Source organism: Cyprinodon tularosa, unplaced genomic scaffold (assembly GCF_016077235.1).
Source record: "Cyprinodon tularosa strain WSP-4 unplaced genomic scaffold, ASM1607723v1 ctg43, whole genome shotgun sequence".
Classification (NCBI taxonomy): Eukaryota; Metazoa; Chordata; class Actinopteri; order Cyprinodontiformes; family Cyprinodontidae; genus Cyprinodon; species Cyprinodon tularosa.
This window is the reverse complement of record NW_024039152.1, coordinates 556,899-575,983: the sequence shown is the minus strand read 5'-3', so window position 1 is coordinate 575,983 and position 19,085 is coordinate 556,899. Positions and strand designations below refer to the sequence as shown.

Sequence of the window (19,085 nt, the reverse complement as noted above, 5' to 3'; positions counted from 1 at the left end):
GCACTATGATGCGGGTTCCCTGACTAAAAGCATGTATTCATCAAAACTTCTGAAGAAAACTGTATTCACACTTTAACCACTCTGCCAGTAAACTGCAGTAAAAGCATAGCCCAACAGATAAAGACACAATGGGGCACTATCTGTCATGGATTGGTGTCCCCAGTCAATGGACGTCAGCGTTATTGAAGTTTGAAATCCTTTCAACAAATGAAAACATTTTGAAATAAGGATTCAAATGAAAGATTCTGATAGGCAGTTGCCACAGCCGATTACAAGACAGAGAATCAGACCTAAGACTGGTCATGCAAAAGGAAAAGAATCATGTCAAATACTGCTTTTACTTTTGAAATTATACTTCTGTTTAACACATTATAAAGAAATATCCTAATAGATTTCCAACTCTCTAAGTAAAATGCAAATAAATTAGAGCTTTTTGGGGGGTATTTTTAGAACTGTACCTTTTATTTTTTTTACTTTTCCTATTATGATTATGGTTACTCAAAAAACAAAACAAAAATATTTTAAACCAGTTCACTTAATTTCACGATACTCCAATTAAAATCTGAAGTTTTGCACAAAAAGCAAAACTGTTCAATCCAAAGCTATCCAATTAGAGTTTGGACACCGATAACTCCTTTTAACAGAAAAGTGGCTACTGCCTAAGGGCCTAACACTTTGAGTTATTAGGCCTTGGCAGTAAAGAAACCCATGCTAACACAAATTCAGTGGTTATCTTCCACAATAAAAATTGTAAATATTTGTCTAATGAGATAAAGGGGAATGAAAGAAAAGGTGTGCAGTGAATTAGGCCCTGGATTGCATTAGGTAGTGCTATTTTAATAAAAAATAGCCTATAAGACAAACCTGAGACCTACTACTGTAGGGGAGTTTTAGAAAATGCATTATTTTATTTTGCTTGCTGTTTATATTTTAGCAATTACCAATATTTTGAGAATAAACTTCCATCATGTATTTCTCTACAGTTCCTTCCATAAAGAGGCTCTATATATTTTGCACATTTTCAGTGTATTTTATTGGAAATGTATGTGACACACAGAAATAAAATATAACTGTGAAGTCTGAAGAAAATTATATATTTCTCATTTGTATCAAGTCCCCCTTAAATAATATTTGAAAAGACCAAACTTGACCTAAGAATACAGTTGCAATAATTTTTAGACATTCTTTTTCTTAAAATGCCCTATAGTTCGTCAAACTGAATTGACCGACTGGATTGCTTCTCCACAGCATCGTGGTCCAATTCATAGTGATGAATGTGTGTTTTACCAGCGGAGGTTTTCCCACGTGTTGCTTTGTAGGTCAGAAAAATGAAAACATAATTACTATTACTATGTATTTGTTTATGGTTAGTCTCTATAAATATTTTCAACCAGAGATGGCAAAAGTACTCACTTTCCGTACTTGAGTAAAAGTACAGATACTTGTGTTAAAAAATACTCTGGTAAAAGTGGAAGTACTGATTAAACTTCTTTACTCAAGTAAAAGTAACAAAGTACAGGCTTGTAAATTTACTTAAAGTATAAAAGTACCGGTAAAAGTAGAAACCACTTTTTTCATGCCGTTGCCTACATTTTAAATGGATGTCTGCCAATAGGACTAGATCTCCGTTGTGTTCATTTTCAATCATCTCGTCGTCCATACTACTATGCTAACGCCACCGCCACCAAGCTGCAATGATTTGCCGCGAATGAATACCGCAGAATCTGTCGATTCATCTTGTAGCGGTGCGTCAAATGCAACGTAGATTCCCATCCAATTAGATTGAATTTGGTATTGATGACGTGAAAAATAATAACGGTAACTCCATTGAAATGATTCAAAACTAAAGTAACGAGCCAATTTTTTTAAAATGTAAGGAGTAGAAAGTACAGATATTTGTGTAAAAATGTAAGGAGTAGAAGTAAAAAGTCGCCATGAAAATAAGTAGTAAAGTAAAGTAAAAATATCAGAAAAATCTACTTGAGTACAGTAACGAAGTATTTGTACTTAGTTACTTCCCATCTCTGTTTTCAACTAATGCATTTTCCAAAAGCAAAAGCTTTTTTTTCTCCTATGTCTGCTTTTTTTTTTTTTTTACACAAAGTTGGACACTGTTTACTAAAAACGGCTTTCGAAATAATTACATAAGACAAAAATATGATTTATAGAAAGAAAGGAACGCCCCTATTGATTAGACGTGTGTGTGTTGTTTCCCTTCGGTCGTATTTGGCTGTGGCACCACCAAAGTGCAACAGCAATGGCTACCAGCGACGGAAGTGATTATTTTAAACGGACCAGTCTGTTTTGGGTCGTCACAATTACGGTGGCAGTTGGATACTTTTCTGTAAGTGATTTCAGTGTATCTGTATGACCATAACAAGGACACATTTTCACTGTTTTTCCAAAAAAAGAATCAAACTTCTATCAATTGTTTTTCTTGTCTGGGGTTTCATCAAATATCGTCCCCTGGGTCTCTTTTTACTTTTTCAGAAACCTGCTTCTTTCTGGTTACGTTTAATTTTCTTTTATGTCACCATTTAAGCATATCCTATTTAGGTAAAACAGTCGATGCAGCTATCGTGTTGATAGGAAATCTTATCAGTGTTAATGAAGTCCTCAGGTGGGTTAAACGGGCTTTGGGTTAAAGTTCAATTTTGAAGTGAGTTTTCCATTGACTGGAATCTGGAATCAAATAACTTTTCTAAGATCCATAACTATTTTTGTAGTATTTTCATTTAGATTTTACCAGTGCCAGTTTTTTTTATTTTTTTTTTTTAGAATTTCTTTTTTATAGTTATTCCATAAAGGTTATTACCATTATTTGTGATTTTTAAATACTATTTAAGTTTAAAAATCCAGTCTAAAACCCCCTAAAATTTGTTCTTGCTGACATTGGTTATAGCTGAGGAATAATATTTCCTAAAACTGAGTATTTCAGTCAAGGTTTGATTTCTTTAGATTTTCCTTTTTTTAAAAATTATTATAAAAAATAAATACTGCAGAATAGATTGAAAAATAAACCACCTGAAGTGTGATTCACATAAATGCTGTAAAATATACTTTCACTGTTTTTTGGCTACCTGGATGCAAACATAACCTAACATTCAGGTCTTTGTTCATAGAATAAGCTAATAAAACAAACAGATTTTCCCTAAAGCTCTAGAGATTTTAGAGAGGACATGGACTAAGTAAAGAAATTAAATAAACAAAAGACATAATTTACAGTTTAGCTGTTTAATCATTTTTTTATTGTGTTTTTTCCACATTCAGACTCTGGTTAGCTGTCTTAAAACTGCTTTATCCTTTTATCTTATCCATTCAAGGCGTTAGTTAACAGCAGGTCAGACCACAGGTGCGCAGACAAGGATCACAGAAGAATAAAGAAGTTTTCATTCTGAGTCATCTTTGAGCTTTTTTAGTTTGGTTTTTGCTGTGTTTTAAATGTCAGGGAATCGGATGTTTTTCAAGCAAACTAGTTCTGAAAATGATGCGGATCTAATTAACATTGGAGCAGTGGTGGTGAAATACATCCTCATTGGCTGTAAAATAAGAACGATAACCTTTTATTCATATCCTCCAGGCATATCCTGTTTATCCAACTTCATGTGACGCAAGTAGTGCATAATCGATGAATTAAAAACCAAACCAATTTTGTTTGGTTTGTTACAAAAAGCTGCCCTTTGTTGGTCAGAGGGGAACTGACGCAATGGCTCGTTTACTTTAGCTGTATTTGATTACTGATAACCTCCTGTACAACAGTCATAAATGTGACCCAGAAGAGAAATTTATTTAGGAGGAAATGACTCCTACTTTATATGTTTGGACTTTTTTTTCCAGCTTGTGTCAAGCTCTGTTAAGCTGAATGTCACGCTATGATCTATACTGAGGGCAGGCCTGCTGTGAATAATGCAGAAATATATTAGAGGAGAATGATGGAAAATGAAGAGGCTTTGAGAAAAGGAGGAACTAATCAGTTTTTTAATGTAACTTTATGACATAGGTTTATTCAGTTTTAATAATTTGAGAATGAAAAGAATGGCCAAAAATTTATGAGATGCTATCTGTGTTTCTGCCGTTTTCTTTTTAGTTCATTGTGTTTGCACCAGAAAAAATCCCATTCGATCACCTTGGCCCGTTCGGCAGCTTCTGCAGATACCTAGTGGATAACCATGCTGACCTAATGTACAAAGGGTAAGTGATTAGCTGCTGTTGCACCACCGCTGCTGTGCGGCGTCCAGGAGGACCCCTGCTAAGTGACAACTAACACTACAAAGTTAGTTGGTAAATGAAAGCATGCAGATTTGTTTCAAACTCCTCACCACCTGCTGTTACATGCTGACAGTAGATCAGTGACGTATAAAACAAGCTCATCAGCCCTATTCAGAAGAAAACGCAGCTGTTCGCACATAGTCAGATGAGTAGATCTTAATTATAATCCATGCCAGAACAGCTTTGAACGAGGTGCAAAGTACCGCATAGAGCCTGAATACTCTCTGTAATCAACAGCCGCCTTAGTGGTTTCTTAATTAGCCTTTAGAGTCACATGATTGCTGCAGCTCCTGCAGAAGTATGGGAGAAACTCAAGTCACCTGATCTGTAGGCCACCGGCTTCAGGTGGATAACTTTAGGGATTTCTCTTTTATTCTTTTGGAAAATACTTTGCATCTTTCTCTCAGATCAAATGTTTTTAAATTATTCTACCATCAAATCACTAAAACAATCTGATGGTTGCTTAGATCATTTAGGACTATTCTGCTATTGGTTCCAGTCTCTCTTTATCATCCAATTTTTAATTTTTTTTTTTTTTTTATATTCTACCCATGATTATTTTTATTTCTTGTTTGACTCGAAAAAATAATATCTACCTAGCATGTAAGAGTCAACTGGTCCACACAAGGGTCAGATCTTCACCATTTTATATTAATATTTACATATATGAGTATTATTTATATGAGCTTTCAGGGTCTTTGAGTATTTAACTCAACAATTGGATTAAAATACACAATCACTATGAAAAAGGCTAATGTTGAAGACTTTAAGTCCAATGCCACTGATTGCTTGGTTTATGGGTGCAAAAATAATGCAATTGAAATCCTAACCCTTGTTTAATCTGTCTTTAAAGATGTTTTTATATCGCTTATGTTTTTCACCCATGGTATTAACATTTAAATGGATCAGAGCTTAAATAAACACACACATGTTATGATAAATGGAATTTAAAGTTATGTTCTTCAAAAATACCTGTTTACCCACTCCTACAATGTTATTAATAGGAGGATGGTTGCCAGAAAAAGGCCTCAGAATAGTTTTCAATGGACTGATTTTCAGATTTTCTTCTTCACTCATGCTTTCGATCTTTAGCTCAGACAGCAGTTTGAAATCTTTTCAGGCTGAGCTCTTCCCTCAGAGGAACATCATTCAGAATCAAGTCTTTCTGTCATAATTATGTCTTTCTTAGACACTGACTCTGAATACCTATAAACATAAAAGACCCTCAGAGAAAAAGATGAAAAATAATCATCGTGGGAGGAGACTTCAAATGTAAATGGAGCAAATAGATCCCATTTGATTTTATTTAGAAAAACAAAACCTTTCACAGGAAGAAAGTGAACCATTGATTTTCATTTTGTCTTTCTGATGGTTCTTTTAAGGTAAATAAGCAATAAAGTGGGAAATGATTTTGTGAAACAACTTGAAGAGCCTCTTATTAAGATGGATTTTTGGTTAAGAACTGCAAATTAAAACAATTTTCCCCGGTTACCTTGAAAACTGATTATGTTCTATGAAAAACCTAAATAACACAGGTATGGTTTATTTACAATTATTAATGATAATATTAATAATATTTAATATTCTTTAATTATTTTATATAAGAGAGACCTTCAAATATTAGGCTCCTTGCTTTCAGATCTACTAGAAATGTTTTTACAGCTCTGTTTCCTGTTTCTCAGGTTGAAAGCATTAAAGTTGTGTTAAATCAGTAGTAGTAGAAGTAGGCCAGGGCAAAACGGAGACAGATGGAATCTATGAAAAACTAAAATAACCTGGAGCCGATCTCAAGACATTTGTTTGCAGAGATGACAAATCAAATTCAGTGATTTCTGTAGATAAAGCTCTCCCTGCCCTATGATCCTGGAACTACAACAGGAGGAGGATAAAATTTTTACAGGAAGAACATGGTTTCAGTGACATAACAAGAACCATTTCAAATTGGACTCTTAAGACCAGCAATGGGGTACCAACAGTTGCAGCTTTTCTTCCAAACAAAAATAAATAAATGCCTTAAATATACTCTTAGGAAAAAAGATTAGATCTCATCATGGTGCTAGAAATCTCTGTTTTTTAACTGGGGTGAGTAATAAAAAAAAAAGGATTCAGGTGTAATAAGCTAAATGAAAGGTTCAGAGAGAGAGAGAGAACTCAACAAATTTAAAGAATGTAAAGGAGAGCTTTTTGTCTGTTTCAGGTGGTGGGCAGCTTTTGCCATTCATGTTGGCGAAGGCGTCTATTCTTTAAAGGTTTGCAGGTAAGAATGGAGGAAGCTTTAATGTCCATTAGGTGGTGCTACAGTTTAAGCTAATCTTGGATGAGCTTATTTGACAGCATCTACATTTAAACAGTGATAGTTTACATCCATTTATAGTGAACATAAGTAAGATGAACAAATATTCTATGAGAGTTGGATGTGAGATTTTCTCCAGTTTGTATTTATCGCAATAGGATCAAACACTTTAAGGTTTCCTGTGGCCGAACAAAAAGTGGTTGATGTGCCACCTGCTAAGGAACAACTTCCTAAATATTAGACACAGAGAAACATCAAATCCATTCGGTCTATAAAATCAAACCCTTTCCTTAATTTATTCTTTGTAGTTTTAAGTCATTGATGCTTACTATTATATATTTAATCCAGTCTGAAAGAGGATTGGTGTATATTATGTCTATAAAGCCTAAAATAAAGGATGCTTCCATGATATATGGCATTGAAACCTCCTAGATTCAAGGAGAAGCTTTAGCTGCAGTCAAGCGAGCCAAATAAATGCATCCAAAGCCATTGTGGACAGAGCAGCACATCTACAAACCATCTCTAACTCTTCCTTCTTGGTCCTTCACAGCAACAAAGGGATCAGCAGCCCAACCACTCGCTTTCTGTGGTTCTTCCAGACCTTTCTGTTTGGCATCGCCTCCCTTGGCCTGCTCCTTAAGTACAACCCGAAGCGTCTCAAAAAGCACTAACCCCAGCAAGCGGTGCCTTCGGAGCAATACAGCTGAATCTTGACATTCATGGTGCCTTTTCTTAAGTTTGATGACCCTTTTATGTGCTTAAAACTCATAATACAGACGCTAAAAATGTAGTTGCTGACACTATTATTCCCTTTAATTCAGTGATGGGCCTGTTTTTAATTACATTCCATTTACCTTCTATGATGAAAGCTGGAGAAAAATTGTTAGAATTAGATTTTAAAGTTTCTTTTAATACATTTTATTGCTGACAGAAGCTGTTTGAATTATATCCTTGATGTAGATCTTATGTGTAAGACAACAGGAGTTGTGGATCAATTCTTCTTTGATCCAATGTTTACATTCAGCCTGCAAGGGGGAAGTAGGTGCTGTGTTTCTCAGTCATAACATCAGCAAAAGTCTGAGCAGGAAGAGGGATTATTTTCATATTTACCTCAGTCATACCAAGGTGTCTTCACTCAATGCTAAGAATACTTGAAGTCTTTAATAAAGAGACATTTCAAAGCTAATTTCTATTCCCTTCATGTTGTATATTGGGTTTTCTACTGATGTGTTGATGTATTGCAAACGTAAACACACCCTCTGGGAAATTCTGGAGTTTATGTATCTGGATTTATGAAGAAAGAACATAAGTCATATGTTTATATCATTTTTATGATCTAAATATCTGCAGATTTAGCCTAGAAAGTAAAAGGAAACCATAGCATCCACACAGTTTGTGCACAGCTTTCTAAAAGTCGCATCACATCCTCAACTATGATAATAACTGGACTTTCAGCTGGTTGATATATATTTTTTTTTAGTGTGGTGATGAAATGACAGAAAATCAAACAATCCACTTGGGTTTATTTGGATTTTCACCAGAACTTTATTTCCTCCTTTATCTGCTGCAACAATAGCAGCACAGGTTCACAGTATTCTCTGTTTAAAGACATTAAGAGCTTTAGCTCATCTTAAGCAGCCATGTCACCACTAGAGCTGTCTCAGGCCATTAAATCAGCGCTGGATGATGCTGATACAACTAACCCAACATTCTCTGTCAGTTTTACTCTTCAGTATTTAAACAAAAATGCATTTTGTTCTATCTTTCTAAGACCTGGACACAAATGTAATAAAATCAGACACAATTTGTTTTCCTTTATTTTGAGAGTTTCTCTCTTGGACAGTTCTACACTGGGATTATATAAATATACAAGTATGTACAGCATTTAGAAATATGTATACTTTTTTATTTGTTGCACTTGTAGGACTATACTTATACTAACCTGCAGCTATTTAAGAGTATAACTCCGACGAGAGCTAGATCCAGTCCAGTCCCCACAGAACAACTGTAGTAAATGTATTTTAGGTTAAGAACTGCTCTATAATCTCACAGCCCGACTGTGAGCAAGATTTTTATAAGGTTGGTTGATGTTAAGGATATGTTAGGAATCCATTCCAGGCTTTTCCACATTTCATGTTTTTTTTTTTTTTTGCCTTGTGGTTTGTGCTTGTAGTGTTTAGATCACCGGTCCAGCCAGCATATCGAAGGGTAGCGCTCATTCAGCGTCTTGCGCAGCTGAGCACTTTGTGTCTTATCCCTGGTTTCCACCACACATTCCACCTGTGAGCACAGCAGACACGTAATTTAGGGCAAGCAGTATGCATGGGCAACCAGTTTATCATCCATGACCTTTCACCTTTTGACAGCCAGTGGATAAACAAAACAATTACTCTGGGGTGCAGAGGCAACAATGATGATCCCAGAGGTTAAAAAGAGATGTTTTTAAAATTAGAATTAAGTAAGGCTGTTGGAGTCCTGGAAAATGACTTTATATTGATATTAATGTAAAAAGGAGAACCAAAATGCAATATTACTACTTTTAACCAGCTCCACTTGGCCTGGGTCTGCTCCACCCCATCAGTTTTCAGGAATAGGTATGATCCAAGAGTAAGAGGTTTAAACAAAGCCAGTGAAAGTACTGAAAAAGCTTTCATGTAAACATTTGAAATTTGGTGGGGTGGAGCAGAGCCAGACCAAGTTGGGCTGGTGGAAAAGGGACATTAGTTTCCATAATCTGTTAGATAATGTCTGGATCTTGGGAAGTTTGTAAACTTTCCACTACGTTTGTCCACATTTGAGCCGCGGTCAAAATGAGCGATCAAATTTGTAAATATGATTTAATGTCATGGTGGATGCTCATTGAGGTAAACTACTGCAGGAACGATTCTCTGTTTTTCAGTAGATTTTGCATTAATGATATACTTTATAAAAACATCAGTAAAGATCTATCGGTAATGAAAACATTAGATTTAATGGTTTTAGATTTGAAAAAAGTGAAACATAGGCTTTCTGAAAAAGTTTAATTGCCTCAGTGCAATAAATAAACGGGTCATCTGCATAAAAATGTATGTTAGCATCAGACATAATTTTTCAATTCCTTCAAATAAATTATAAAATAGAAGAGGACCTAATATCGATCTCTGTGGCACTCCCTTGAGGACTGCTAAAATAGTTTTGAAGCAAGCAACAGATGGCTCTGGAAAGTCGACGTTTCATTTTCCACAGTATCAAATGCTTCTCACAAACCTATAAAAAGAGGTGTACAATATTGTTTCTTAACCAGAGCAACAATAATGTCATTAAAGGAATAGTACACCCAAAACATGATTAGCCGAGGCAGAAAGGTCCATAAAAGTCCACAAAAAACGTGTCAGTATTCCTCCATACTGCTCGTCCAATGTATTCCAAGTGTCCTGAGTGGGTAGCATCCAGAATTTACTCGAAACGAAGTCATTTAGAATGTTTTTAGAGCATAAACAGTAGTGTATAGGATTTCCTAAAAGCGCGTTCACGAGTCTACGGAAACCGCGGCAGACCAAACCAGACGAAAGTGCGCATTCAGCTCGGCAAAGAACTCATGCTCTTCCTCAACACTGAAGTCCTCAGACATTTTTCTTTCGTTGTTTCTTTCTTTGCACAGGTAAACAGCACATTTCTTCTTCTACGCTTGCATTATCGGCAGAGCAGACGCTGAATGCGCACTTTCATCTGGTTTGGTCTGCCGGCTTCCGTAGCGTCGTGAACGCACAGGCGCGCGCTTTCAGGAAATCCTATACACTACTGTTTATGCTCTAAAAACATTCTAAATGACTTCGTTTCGAGTAAATTCTGGATGCTACCCACTCAGGACACTTGGAATACATTGGTCGAGCAGTATGGAGGAATATTGACACGTTTTTTGTGGACTTTTATGGACCTTTCTGCCTCGGGCGCTATGGACCTCCATTATTTGAATGTCAGCAGACAGCAAGAAGCCTCCCAGATCTCCAGATGCATTTGAGATATCAAAAAAAGTACTCCAGAGTGTTGTTCAGCATGGGGGTGAGTAGAAAATGAAGGCTAATCATGTTTTGGGTGTACTATTCCTTTAAGTACCTTCAACGCAGCTGTTTGGTCATTCATCTCTTTCTAAAACCTAATTGGAAGGATAATTTGATATTGCAAGATTAAAAACTCATTCACATGGTCTTTCTTAAGAAACCCCAGTGTTTTTTTGTTTTTGATTTTTTATATATTTGCTTATAATTTGTTAAAATTACTGGATCATTGCTTCTAATCAGGATTTCTCCCTTTTAGGAGCAGGAGGACAAGTAAGAAATGATCTGTCTACCTTTGCTTTGAAGACATCTGACTTGTCACTGTGTCTGCGATGGCAGACATCCAATAATCTGAGAAGAGAGAAAGAAAACGTATCAGGGAGCGAAAGATGTCATCAAAAAGGGAACAGATTCTGAAACAGAAGACCTGTCCCTACCTCACATCCTCTCTGGACAGTACGTCCAGCAGCTTGGCCATGTCTCCTGGCCATTCTCCCAGCTGCACAGAGAACTTACTGACCCGCTCGTCCAACACCAAAGCTCGGTCCACACACTGCCTCAGCAGGTCTGGCTCCATGTTAGCACTGCTCACCAAAACAACCACCCTGATCCAGAGAGAGGAAGGTTACTATGAGCTGTATCCAAAAGAATTACTGCTGCCAACAATGTTAAAACACCAGAGTGTCATGTTGGTCAAACTTCAATTAGGCTTCTGTTCTCAAAAAGACTTTTACCCAAACTGATAAATAGAGCATAAGCCAACTGCTGAACTGTTTCTTCTCTGACAGTTTTTTCCCCCCAACAATGTAAAAATATCCGACCCACTTTTTCCCTCTCAGTTCTGGTAGTTGCCCTGCCAATATGGCAGCCAGTCCCATGGCTCCCACAGTGTCCACTGTGGAGTGCTCTACCTCCTGAAATCGCAGCATGGCCACCAGAGAGTCTTCTTCACTGAGAACACAAACATCAGACTCATGTGAAGCTCAAATATACAGTAAGTTAGCCAGGTGAGGTCTTAAAAATCTCAACGGCGACAATATCCTTTATTAAGATATTTTGGGAATTACACTTTTTTGAGTTAATGTCTTAAGGAGTAAAAATCTTGCCTGTACCTGACAGGTATAATCTTGTCAATCAGTTTCTTGGCCAACTGGAAGGTATTTTCCCCAAGCGAGCGCTCAGTAAAATCTAGGAAAAACAAGATTATAGTGTAAAAGAAAGCATTTATGTTCTTGATTTGTCCTACAGTGATAGGAAAAGAGGATTAATAACTCAAGGTGACAAAAAGGGTAGTTTGATGAGTTTTGCATTAAGGTATCACTAAAAGATTAGAAGTAACAATTATTTGTTGCCATCTGTCAAACTGGGCAGGAATAAAACGCCATCTCCTAGTGATCTGAAATTAATCCTTTTATAAGAGCGACAAGTCTGAATGAAGACACTAGGACAAAAGTACATATCCAAGACCAAGGTACAGGGATCATGTACCTCTTAGTCCAACAACTGTTTAACACAGAGGCGGAGGGCTGATGATGAGGGCTGATTTTGCCGCCGCAGGTTCAAGACACCTTTGATTTAACCATTTACTCTTTGTACACTGAATTGCTCATGAGTCACACGTTGACTGGCACTTGGCCTAGTGTGTTTTATCAATAGGATGATGATCTCATACATAGCAGCATATCTACAACAAAATAGCTCAAGAAGAAAGGAATAAAGGTATTGTATTGGATCAAGGTTCAGACTATTTCGCTCCAGGGTTTAGACTGATGAAATTTGGAGAACGTCTGCTGATAGCGTTTGCGTCTAAAGTAGGCTCCTTAAAGGTATAATGAAGGATGGTCTTTTTCTGGGTGGATCATCAAAATAAGTAATCCTCCTAATTGTCATTCATTCTGGTGATATGTTTACGTAAGGCCGTCCTACGAGCTCATCCCCATTTTCACTTACCGGTGGTGAATCTGACAGTGGAAAATTTGCAAATCTTCTTTTGGAAAGTAAGCCTGTATGAGTGATGCAAACAGCAACTTTCTAACAGATTGTGCATCAGGAGAAATGGGCTGGTGTATGCTCTTGCATGCATTTAATAGGCGTTCCCTCTCAGGAGCGGGTACAAAGTTGTGCATTTTTTTTTTAAGTTTCAAAAATGCGCACAAATCCTACACTATGCCTTTAAACAGTGAATTTTTGGAATGTAAATGATATAATTTCTAATAGCATTAATGAACATAGAATATCCGTTTTTTTCCATAGCTGTGACTCAACACATCCAACAAACCATGAATGCGTCACAGTCCAGGTTTTCATTAAAGCACACAGAGATAAAGGGACCTTACCTCCATACAGTTTCGTATTGGGGTTGCCGTGCATGTTTTTGATTGGGGCGTCTGTTTTCAGGGATTGCAGCAGTAGAGGGAAGCCTTCTGTTTCAATTCCCTGTTGAAGAAAACTCACCAGTCAGACTGGAATTATCCATTGTGTATGAGTACAAGGTGATATCATACAGGTAGAAGGCAGACTGTGGAAAGGAGAACCTTAATCCCATTAAGGCTTCCATTTACATATTGTATGCTAATAATGTCTTTCGGGTTTTACTTTCTAAAAAGGTTTTCGTTCAGGTAAACCCTTAAAAAATGGAAAGTAAACCAAAATGGAGATATGTGAATGAGTGGCAGTGCATTAATGCAAAAATAGGAACAAAGAGTAGTAATAACTGAGTTTTTATTTATACTTACTATAACAATAGTCTGAGGGTTGAGGTGTTTGATGGCTGCAGCGGTGCTGGCTAGAAGTCCATACTGTCCTGCTGCAGGAAGAATCACTGCTTCCACTTTGGGAACCTGCTCAAAGATCTCCATCCCCACAGTTCCTAGTCCTGCTAGATAAGCTGCATTTTCATCCCTGGAAATAAATAGATAAAAACTATTTTCTGTTGCAAAACTGAATCAGAATTATAACATCTAGAGATTGATTGGCAATTTTGATATGAACATGTTGAGTCTCACTCTTCCAGATAAAGATATCCGTTCTCTTTGGCCAGATGTCTGGCGTGGTTTTGGGAGTCATGGTTGGTGCCGCCATACGAGATGACCATCGCTCCGTAGTCCCTGTAGGTCCGCAGACGTGGAGAAGAGCAGCTTGACGGCATGATGGCGAACACTGGAATCTTCAGCTCCACTGCATGGTGAGCCACGGCCATGGAAAAGCTACAGTCAGTGGCCACGATCACACCCTTCCTCTGCTGCTCCTGGAGGGAGACCAACATACTCTCTTTTATCATCACTGTCACTAACAGACGTACAGGCCAGCTGCAGATCACAGCTGCACCAAGACCAACCGAATAGGGTCTTGCCATCTGCCTAAGCCTCCATGGGGTTAGTGTCTACCTGTGTGAGGGAGGTGAGCAGGTACAGCACTCCTCTCTCCTTCACGGAGCCCGTGTAGTGCAGATGCTCCTTCTTCAGGAAGATCTCCATCCCATACTGTTTGGAAAGCCTGGAATACTATACAAAAAATACATCTGTTAATTTAGTGTATTGACGTTGATTACATAGCACTTAAAAGGTTCAATTTCAAATTTCTTTATCTATCCAAAAAGGAAATTAGATTCAGTCTAAACAGTTTTTTTTTGGTTAGGGGATAAGAACACAGCAGCTTGTAGACTCAAATTAAGAAGATACATCTTTCGGTTGTTGTTCTTGTAATTCATTCACTTCATCGTAGAAGATGGCTACACTGCACTATTTTGTACTATTATTTCCTAGATATTATTTCCCCACCATGGCCCACATGTGGCTCATACCGTGCAAGGTGTTTTCTGTATCACCGACTGGATCCTGAAGGCTGCTGCATTGATGTCCTCAAAGCGTAGATACTGAGCTGGAGGTCTGGGAACGGTCCTGAACTCACTCATTCTTCTGGTTTTCGGGGGATCCATCAGCTTTATTTCAGGAGCTGCAACCACTTTGGTTTCGTAGAACCTAACGTCTCCATTGAGAAGTTCCTCCTCGCCAAAGTCTTTGAGACGCTCTGGTTCGATGAGAGTAGATCGGCGGCCCACGGTGCCGTTACAGACGGGTTTGTAAGACGTGCCAGGCTGACTGGGACCCAGACGTAATTCTTCTCTAAAATAATAAAAACAAAAACATAGGGTAGGGTATAACGTTCATGTCTAACTGTCCTTACCAGAATAATCAGTGATATCTGTTGTTGTCACTAAATCAATGAAAACTTAAGGTAAACAAACTCATTAGAAGCTGAGATCTGTAGACTAAATCCCTAAAAGAGGCATTGAAATGTGTGGGGGGAGAAATCTTTGACCGTTCCATTTTGCACAATCTCTCGGTTCCTCTCACCCCTTCAGTTCACCATTTTTTTGTTTTCCATTGGATAAAGTTCAGAGGACTGAGAAGGCCCTGAGAGAAGGTGGATTCTAACCAATGTGCTTTCATTTGGCTTTAGGTATTGACCTTATATTGATGAAAGACCCAAGGATGAAGATGCTATCAGAACTGACTTAATTGTACTATGCCTTAAAACTAGGTTCCCGGGCTGTGCATTCTAGTGTAGGTCTCAGCAGATTTCATCAAACTGTAGATGTTTTTGCCTGTGATTGTAGGTCAGCAATCACCTTTTCCTGCTTAGATTGTCCCAATGGCTCCAGTGGGGACCTACGTAAAGGTGCCACTCTATGACACAGTTCTCCAGCAGGGAGTCTTGGTGATTTTGTTTCTTGTCACTAAATAAATGTCGATAAGAGAACTTGGATCCTCCTCTAGTCTTTTTTGTCACAGTTCCACTTTTTGTCAAACGTTGTTGTTCTGTCTAATTACAGTAGAAGTCACCATTAACTGACCTATGAATTGCAGAACTTATCTCTCCTTTAACTACATGTTCTCTTTTTCTTTCCTGTTTTGGGAATTCGCTTCATCATTTTACAACCCAGATAAAAAAAAAACAATAATTAATTATAATTAATTAATAGTGAAAGATCCTCATGATGGAAATCGGAAAAAGAATCATCATAAATTTCATCTGCACACTGCAAAAACGATCTAGAAATAAGTAAAATGTTCTCAAATTAAGTGTTTTTATTACCCTTGATTTGAGTATGTAAATGCGATAATTTGCCAATGGGATGAGTATTTTTACTCTTAAAATAAGATAATTAGATAATATGCACTTGAAATAAGACAATGCAATTGTGTTTTCTTATTTTAAACCTAAATTGTCTTGTTCCATTGGCAATATGTATCTTTTATCTCCTCAATTCAAGAACAAATGCACTCATTTTAAGAAAAAAGGACTTAGATCTGGATTTGGATTTTTTCCAGTATATTTCTGAGATTTCCAGATTTCGAAGAAAGAGAATCGCCCTTAAGAAGTGAATAGATCCACAATAAAATCCTTCCTAGATGCCATTTTCTAGTCTGGGATGAGCAGCTTTAACCGTGACGGATTACATCGATGAGCCTTCTTATGATTTATTGGTTCGTTTGCTCCTCTATTGCAAGATGCAAATTAAATGGCAATTTAGGACTGAAGGCAGGACAGTTTGATTTATAATAGCTCGGAAAATGGACACAAGATGGGAAAAGGAATCTGAATTGTTTCACTTTGCTCCATAGTCTCATTTCTTGAAGGACATTAAACAAACCGGCTTCAGACTGTTTTTTGGATGCATACTTCTAAATGTAATTCAGAGAGAAGGCTTTCTGCAATGTAAAGGATTACCTACAGTGCATTACATTAATATGCTTTGGCACTAAAACAAATCAAAATGCATTTAGTAGATATATTTTTTTTCCCCCAGTAGACAGCCACCAGGTGGAGCTGCTCTCTTGGACAAATCTCTTGTAAGACCAGCCCTTTGCAGACATCACCTGCTCCATTTCTTTCAGCATGATCTATTATAAGCAGCACATTCACCTTTCACCTGGTCTCACAAATCCATTACCATTCTCCACCCCATTTTATCCATTATTTTTAGATGAAGCAGAATTTCCTTATTATTGTGAAAGGGACTATGGAAAAAGTCCAAATCTGCACCTGTGTTAGAAGATCTTTGATTCAAGGGAGGGATTCAATAAAAAAAGCACCAAAGAAAGGAGAAGAAAAACCCAGTGACCTGAAAGAACTTCATCAAAGAAGTAAACAATGAGATTAAGAGGTGAACAGTAGCTTATTTTAAGACTGAGGATGAAGCAAAACAAGTGAAAGAGGCGATTCAACCAAGCATGCTTTTATCAACATCATCCACTTTTTCTTGTCCTAAATTACCCTTAACAAGCCTTTTTCTGTGAGAGCTAATTTACATTAATAAAGAGGCAGTTTTGGCAGAGCCTGATCTTCCTTGCAGATTTGTAGTTTCCTTGCTGGTTAGATTTAGACTTTCTAAATGCAAAACTTCTTCAAATACCTCTACCTTTGAAGCAAATCATTCAAAATCCCCATGAAGCCAAAGAGAGAGATGGGATTTTGAGGAGTAGGAGGGGATGGAGCGTTGGGATGAAGGGACAACAAGGGGAAGATAAAAATAGAAGAAGAGCTGATTGTTTTTGTTCTGGTTGCACAAGACTTTTGTATTTTAGAGCAGATGTGTGGCTAAAGGGTTGATGTGAGGAGGGCAGGGGTCTGGGTCTCTATATGTTGCTAGTTCCCACCTCTCCCAGAAGGGGTCATTTTCCTCGCTGTCTTTAATCGCAGGTCTTGGTGAGAACAAACGTTCCAGTCGCTCGCTCAGGTAGCTGGTGTAGAATAACTGGGCAGCAAAGTTCATCCTGACTGCAAGCTTCCTGGATGCTGAATCCCTCTCCTGCCCTGACTACTGTGTGTCCGAGGGACAACGGGACACTGACTGCTGTTATTTCCCTGCCTGGGCTCCCACACTCTGTCCCTGCCCCAGAGTTATTTAAGAGCGGATTACCAATGGACACATGGTGGCTGTGGAGCATCTCTACTGTGGCTCTATTCCTGGGCCCGGATTACTTCCCCTTTCTGTGACGCGATGCTAATCAGACTGTCTAAGGAGATAGATGTAGAATTAGGGTTTATCTAGTGACTGGAGAGCTTGAAGCTCCACCACACAGGAGAAAGAAAAACAATGCATGGGATGAGGAGCGAAAGACTTTTGGCTTAAACATGTTAGTCACAAAAACCTTTCTGAAAACCGACAAGCAGGTGCTCCTTTTCCTTGATTTGGTGCAAATGCCTCGAAGGGAAAAACATTGATAAGAAACAGGTCATATCAGTGAGAAGGGATGTCACAAAGGAGGACTTAACCTTAGCAACAAACACATACAGATAATTTGTCTGGTGGATTTTTTTGGGGGGGGGAAATAAGCTGCTACCAACGGATTCAGGACTGAATAAAATAGATAAAAAAGGTGAAACTGGCTCCAGCAGTCAGTCTGGGTCCTGTTCCCTCTAATCAGGTGTCCAATTTGAATTTAGCTGCAATCAGAGATGCCAAGAATTCCTGAAAAGAAGCTCCTTGAGGTAATGTGAGTTTAGGATATGTGAGTGGAAAGAACTCATTCCAGGGAACAAAAACTGTATCTTAGGCAGTGTTCTCTTGGCTCAACAGAACTCATGTGAAATATTCAACTTAGTTAAGTACTGATGGCTTTACTTTCTATGATTGTCAGTCTTCATACCCTTAACAGATGGGTAATCATCATCATAATCCTTTCTAGCATTTAAAATATCTTTAGATTGTTCCTTTCCTATCACTGTTTTGCTCAACTTCTAATTGGACATAGTACAGCAGAGGATTGAAAAAGCTGGACTAGACAGGCTAAATAGGCATTTTTTTTTAACAACGAGACCCAGAACATCCATTCTTTGAACTTTTATTTACTACTTTTGTGTCTATTTAGTAGTCTGAAACAAGGCCATTAGCTCAGTAGTTGCTGAGTGGAAACTCCTCCCACTGCAGCAGTGGCAGCTGAGGTATTGCTCAAGAGCTGAGCGTGGGACAAAGAGGCTTTCATTACAGGATTAAAAGCCGTGCAGTTTAGCAACAAAAATTGAACTCATGCTCCTATCACAGCGACTACACTTGATAACATATCTAGAGTTGCCATAAATTACTTGGAAAGATCTAACTGTATGAGACTTTTAAAGATTTTCTTGCATGTGAGGTGAGAAACATAGAGAGAAATAGCTTAAGTCTGTATGAAACTTAATATTATAACAATGGATTTTTGACTATAATGAATGGTTAACACAATGTATTGCCTGGTCAGAGAAAGCCTGCAACGTTCTGGATGACTGACACCTTTAAGCACTGACCTGCTTTAAGGAGTATTAAAACCACAGCTTTTGACATCATTCTGTTTGGCAGAGACTGGGAAATATTTCTATTTTCACAATAAACTATTCTCCTTTAGTTTCATCTCCACACCTTTACATAGAAACATGTCTTAAAGAATATTTGATCTATTTAAACAGCGCATGTTTTCGAAGCCTAAGACAGATATATCAAA

The 19,085-nt window shown here is 37.8% G+C and overlaps 2 protein-coding genes across 2 annotated transcripts; one reads left to right on the top strand and one right to left on the bottom strand.

The window, feature by feature from the left end:
- The first annotated feature begins 2,185 nt into the window (after nt 1–2,185).
- On the top strand, nt 2,186–7,320 carry tmem254 (transmembrane protein 254). Its single transcript, XM_038299504.1, has 4 exons — nt 2,186–2,344; nt 4,088–4,191; nt 6,467–6,526; nt 7,113–7,320. The coding sequence occupies exons 1-4, from the start codon at nt 2,258–2,260 to the stop codon at nt 7,231–7,233; spliced, it is 372 nt and encodes a 123-aa protein (XP_038155432.1). The 5' UTR covers nt 2,186–2,257; the 3' UTR covers nt 7,234–7,320.
- A 1,399-nt stretch (nt 7,321–8,719) lies between these two features.
- On the bottom strand, nt 8,720–17,540 carry LOC119792741 (L-threonine ammonia-lyase). Its single transcript, XM_038299502.1, has 11 exons — nt 17,262–17,540; nt 14,402–14,723; nt 13,986–14,102; nt 13,605–13,846; nt 13,335–13,500; nt 12,936–13,035; nt 11,712–11,787; nt 11,425–11,550; nt 11,037–11,204; nt 10,893–10,950; nt 8,720–8,842 (listed from the first exon to the last, which is right to left on the bottom strand). The coding sequence occupies exons 1-11, from the start codon at nt 17,375–17,377 to the stop codon at nt 8,744–8,746; spliced, it is 1,590 nt and encodes a 529-aa protein (XP_038155430.1). The 5' UTR covers nt 17,378–17,540; the 3' UTR covers nt 8,720–8,743.
- Between the last annotated feature and the right edge of the window lie 1,545 nt (nt 17,541–19,085).

Excerpts from the sequence above, each read along its gene's own strand:
- tmem254 (XM_038299504.1), top strand. The coding sequence starts at position 2,258 with ATGGCTACCAGCGACGGAAGTGATTATTTTAAACGGACCAGTCTGTTT. Across the intron at positions 4,192-6,466 it reads GCTGACCTAATGTACAAAGG|GTGGTGGGCAGCTTTTGCCA; the intron begins GTAAGTGATTAG and ends TGTCTGTTTCAG. Across the intron at positions 6,527-7,112 it reads TATTCTTTAAAGGTTTGCAG|CAACAAAGGGATCAGCAGCC; the intron begins GTAAGAATGGAG and ends GGTCCTTCACAG.
- LOC119792741 (XM_038299502.1), bottom strand. The coding sequence starts at position 17,377 with ATGAACTTTGCTGCCCAGTTATTCTACACCAGCTACCTGAGCGAGCGA. Across the intron at positions 11,788-12,935 it reads CAATACGAAACTGTATGGAG|ATTTTACTGAGCGCTCGCTT; the intron begins GTAAGGTCCCTT and ends TGTTTTTCCTAG. Across the intron at positions 10,951-11,036 it reads CTGTCCAGAGAGGATGTGAG|ATTATTGGATGTCTGCCATC; the intron begins GTAGGGACAGGT and ends CTCTCTTCTCAG.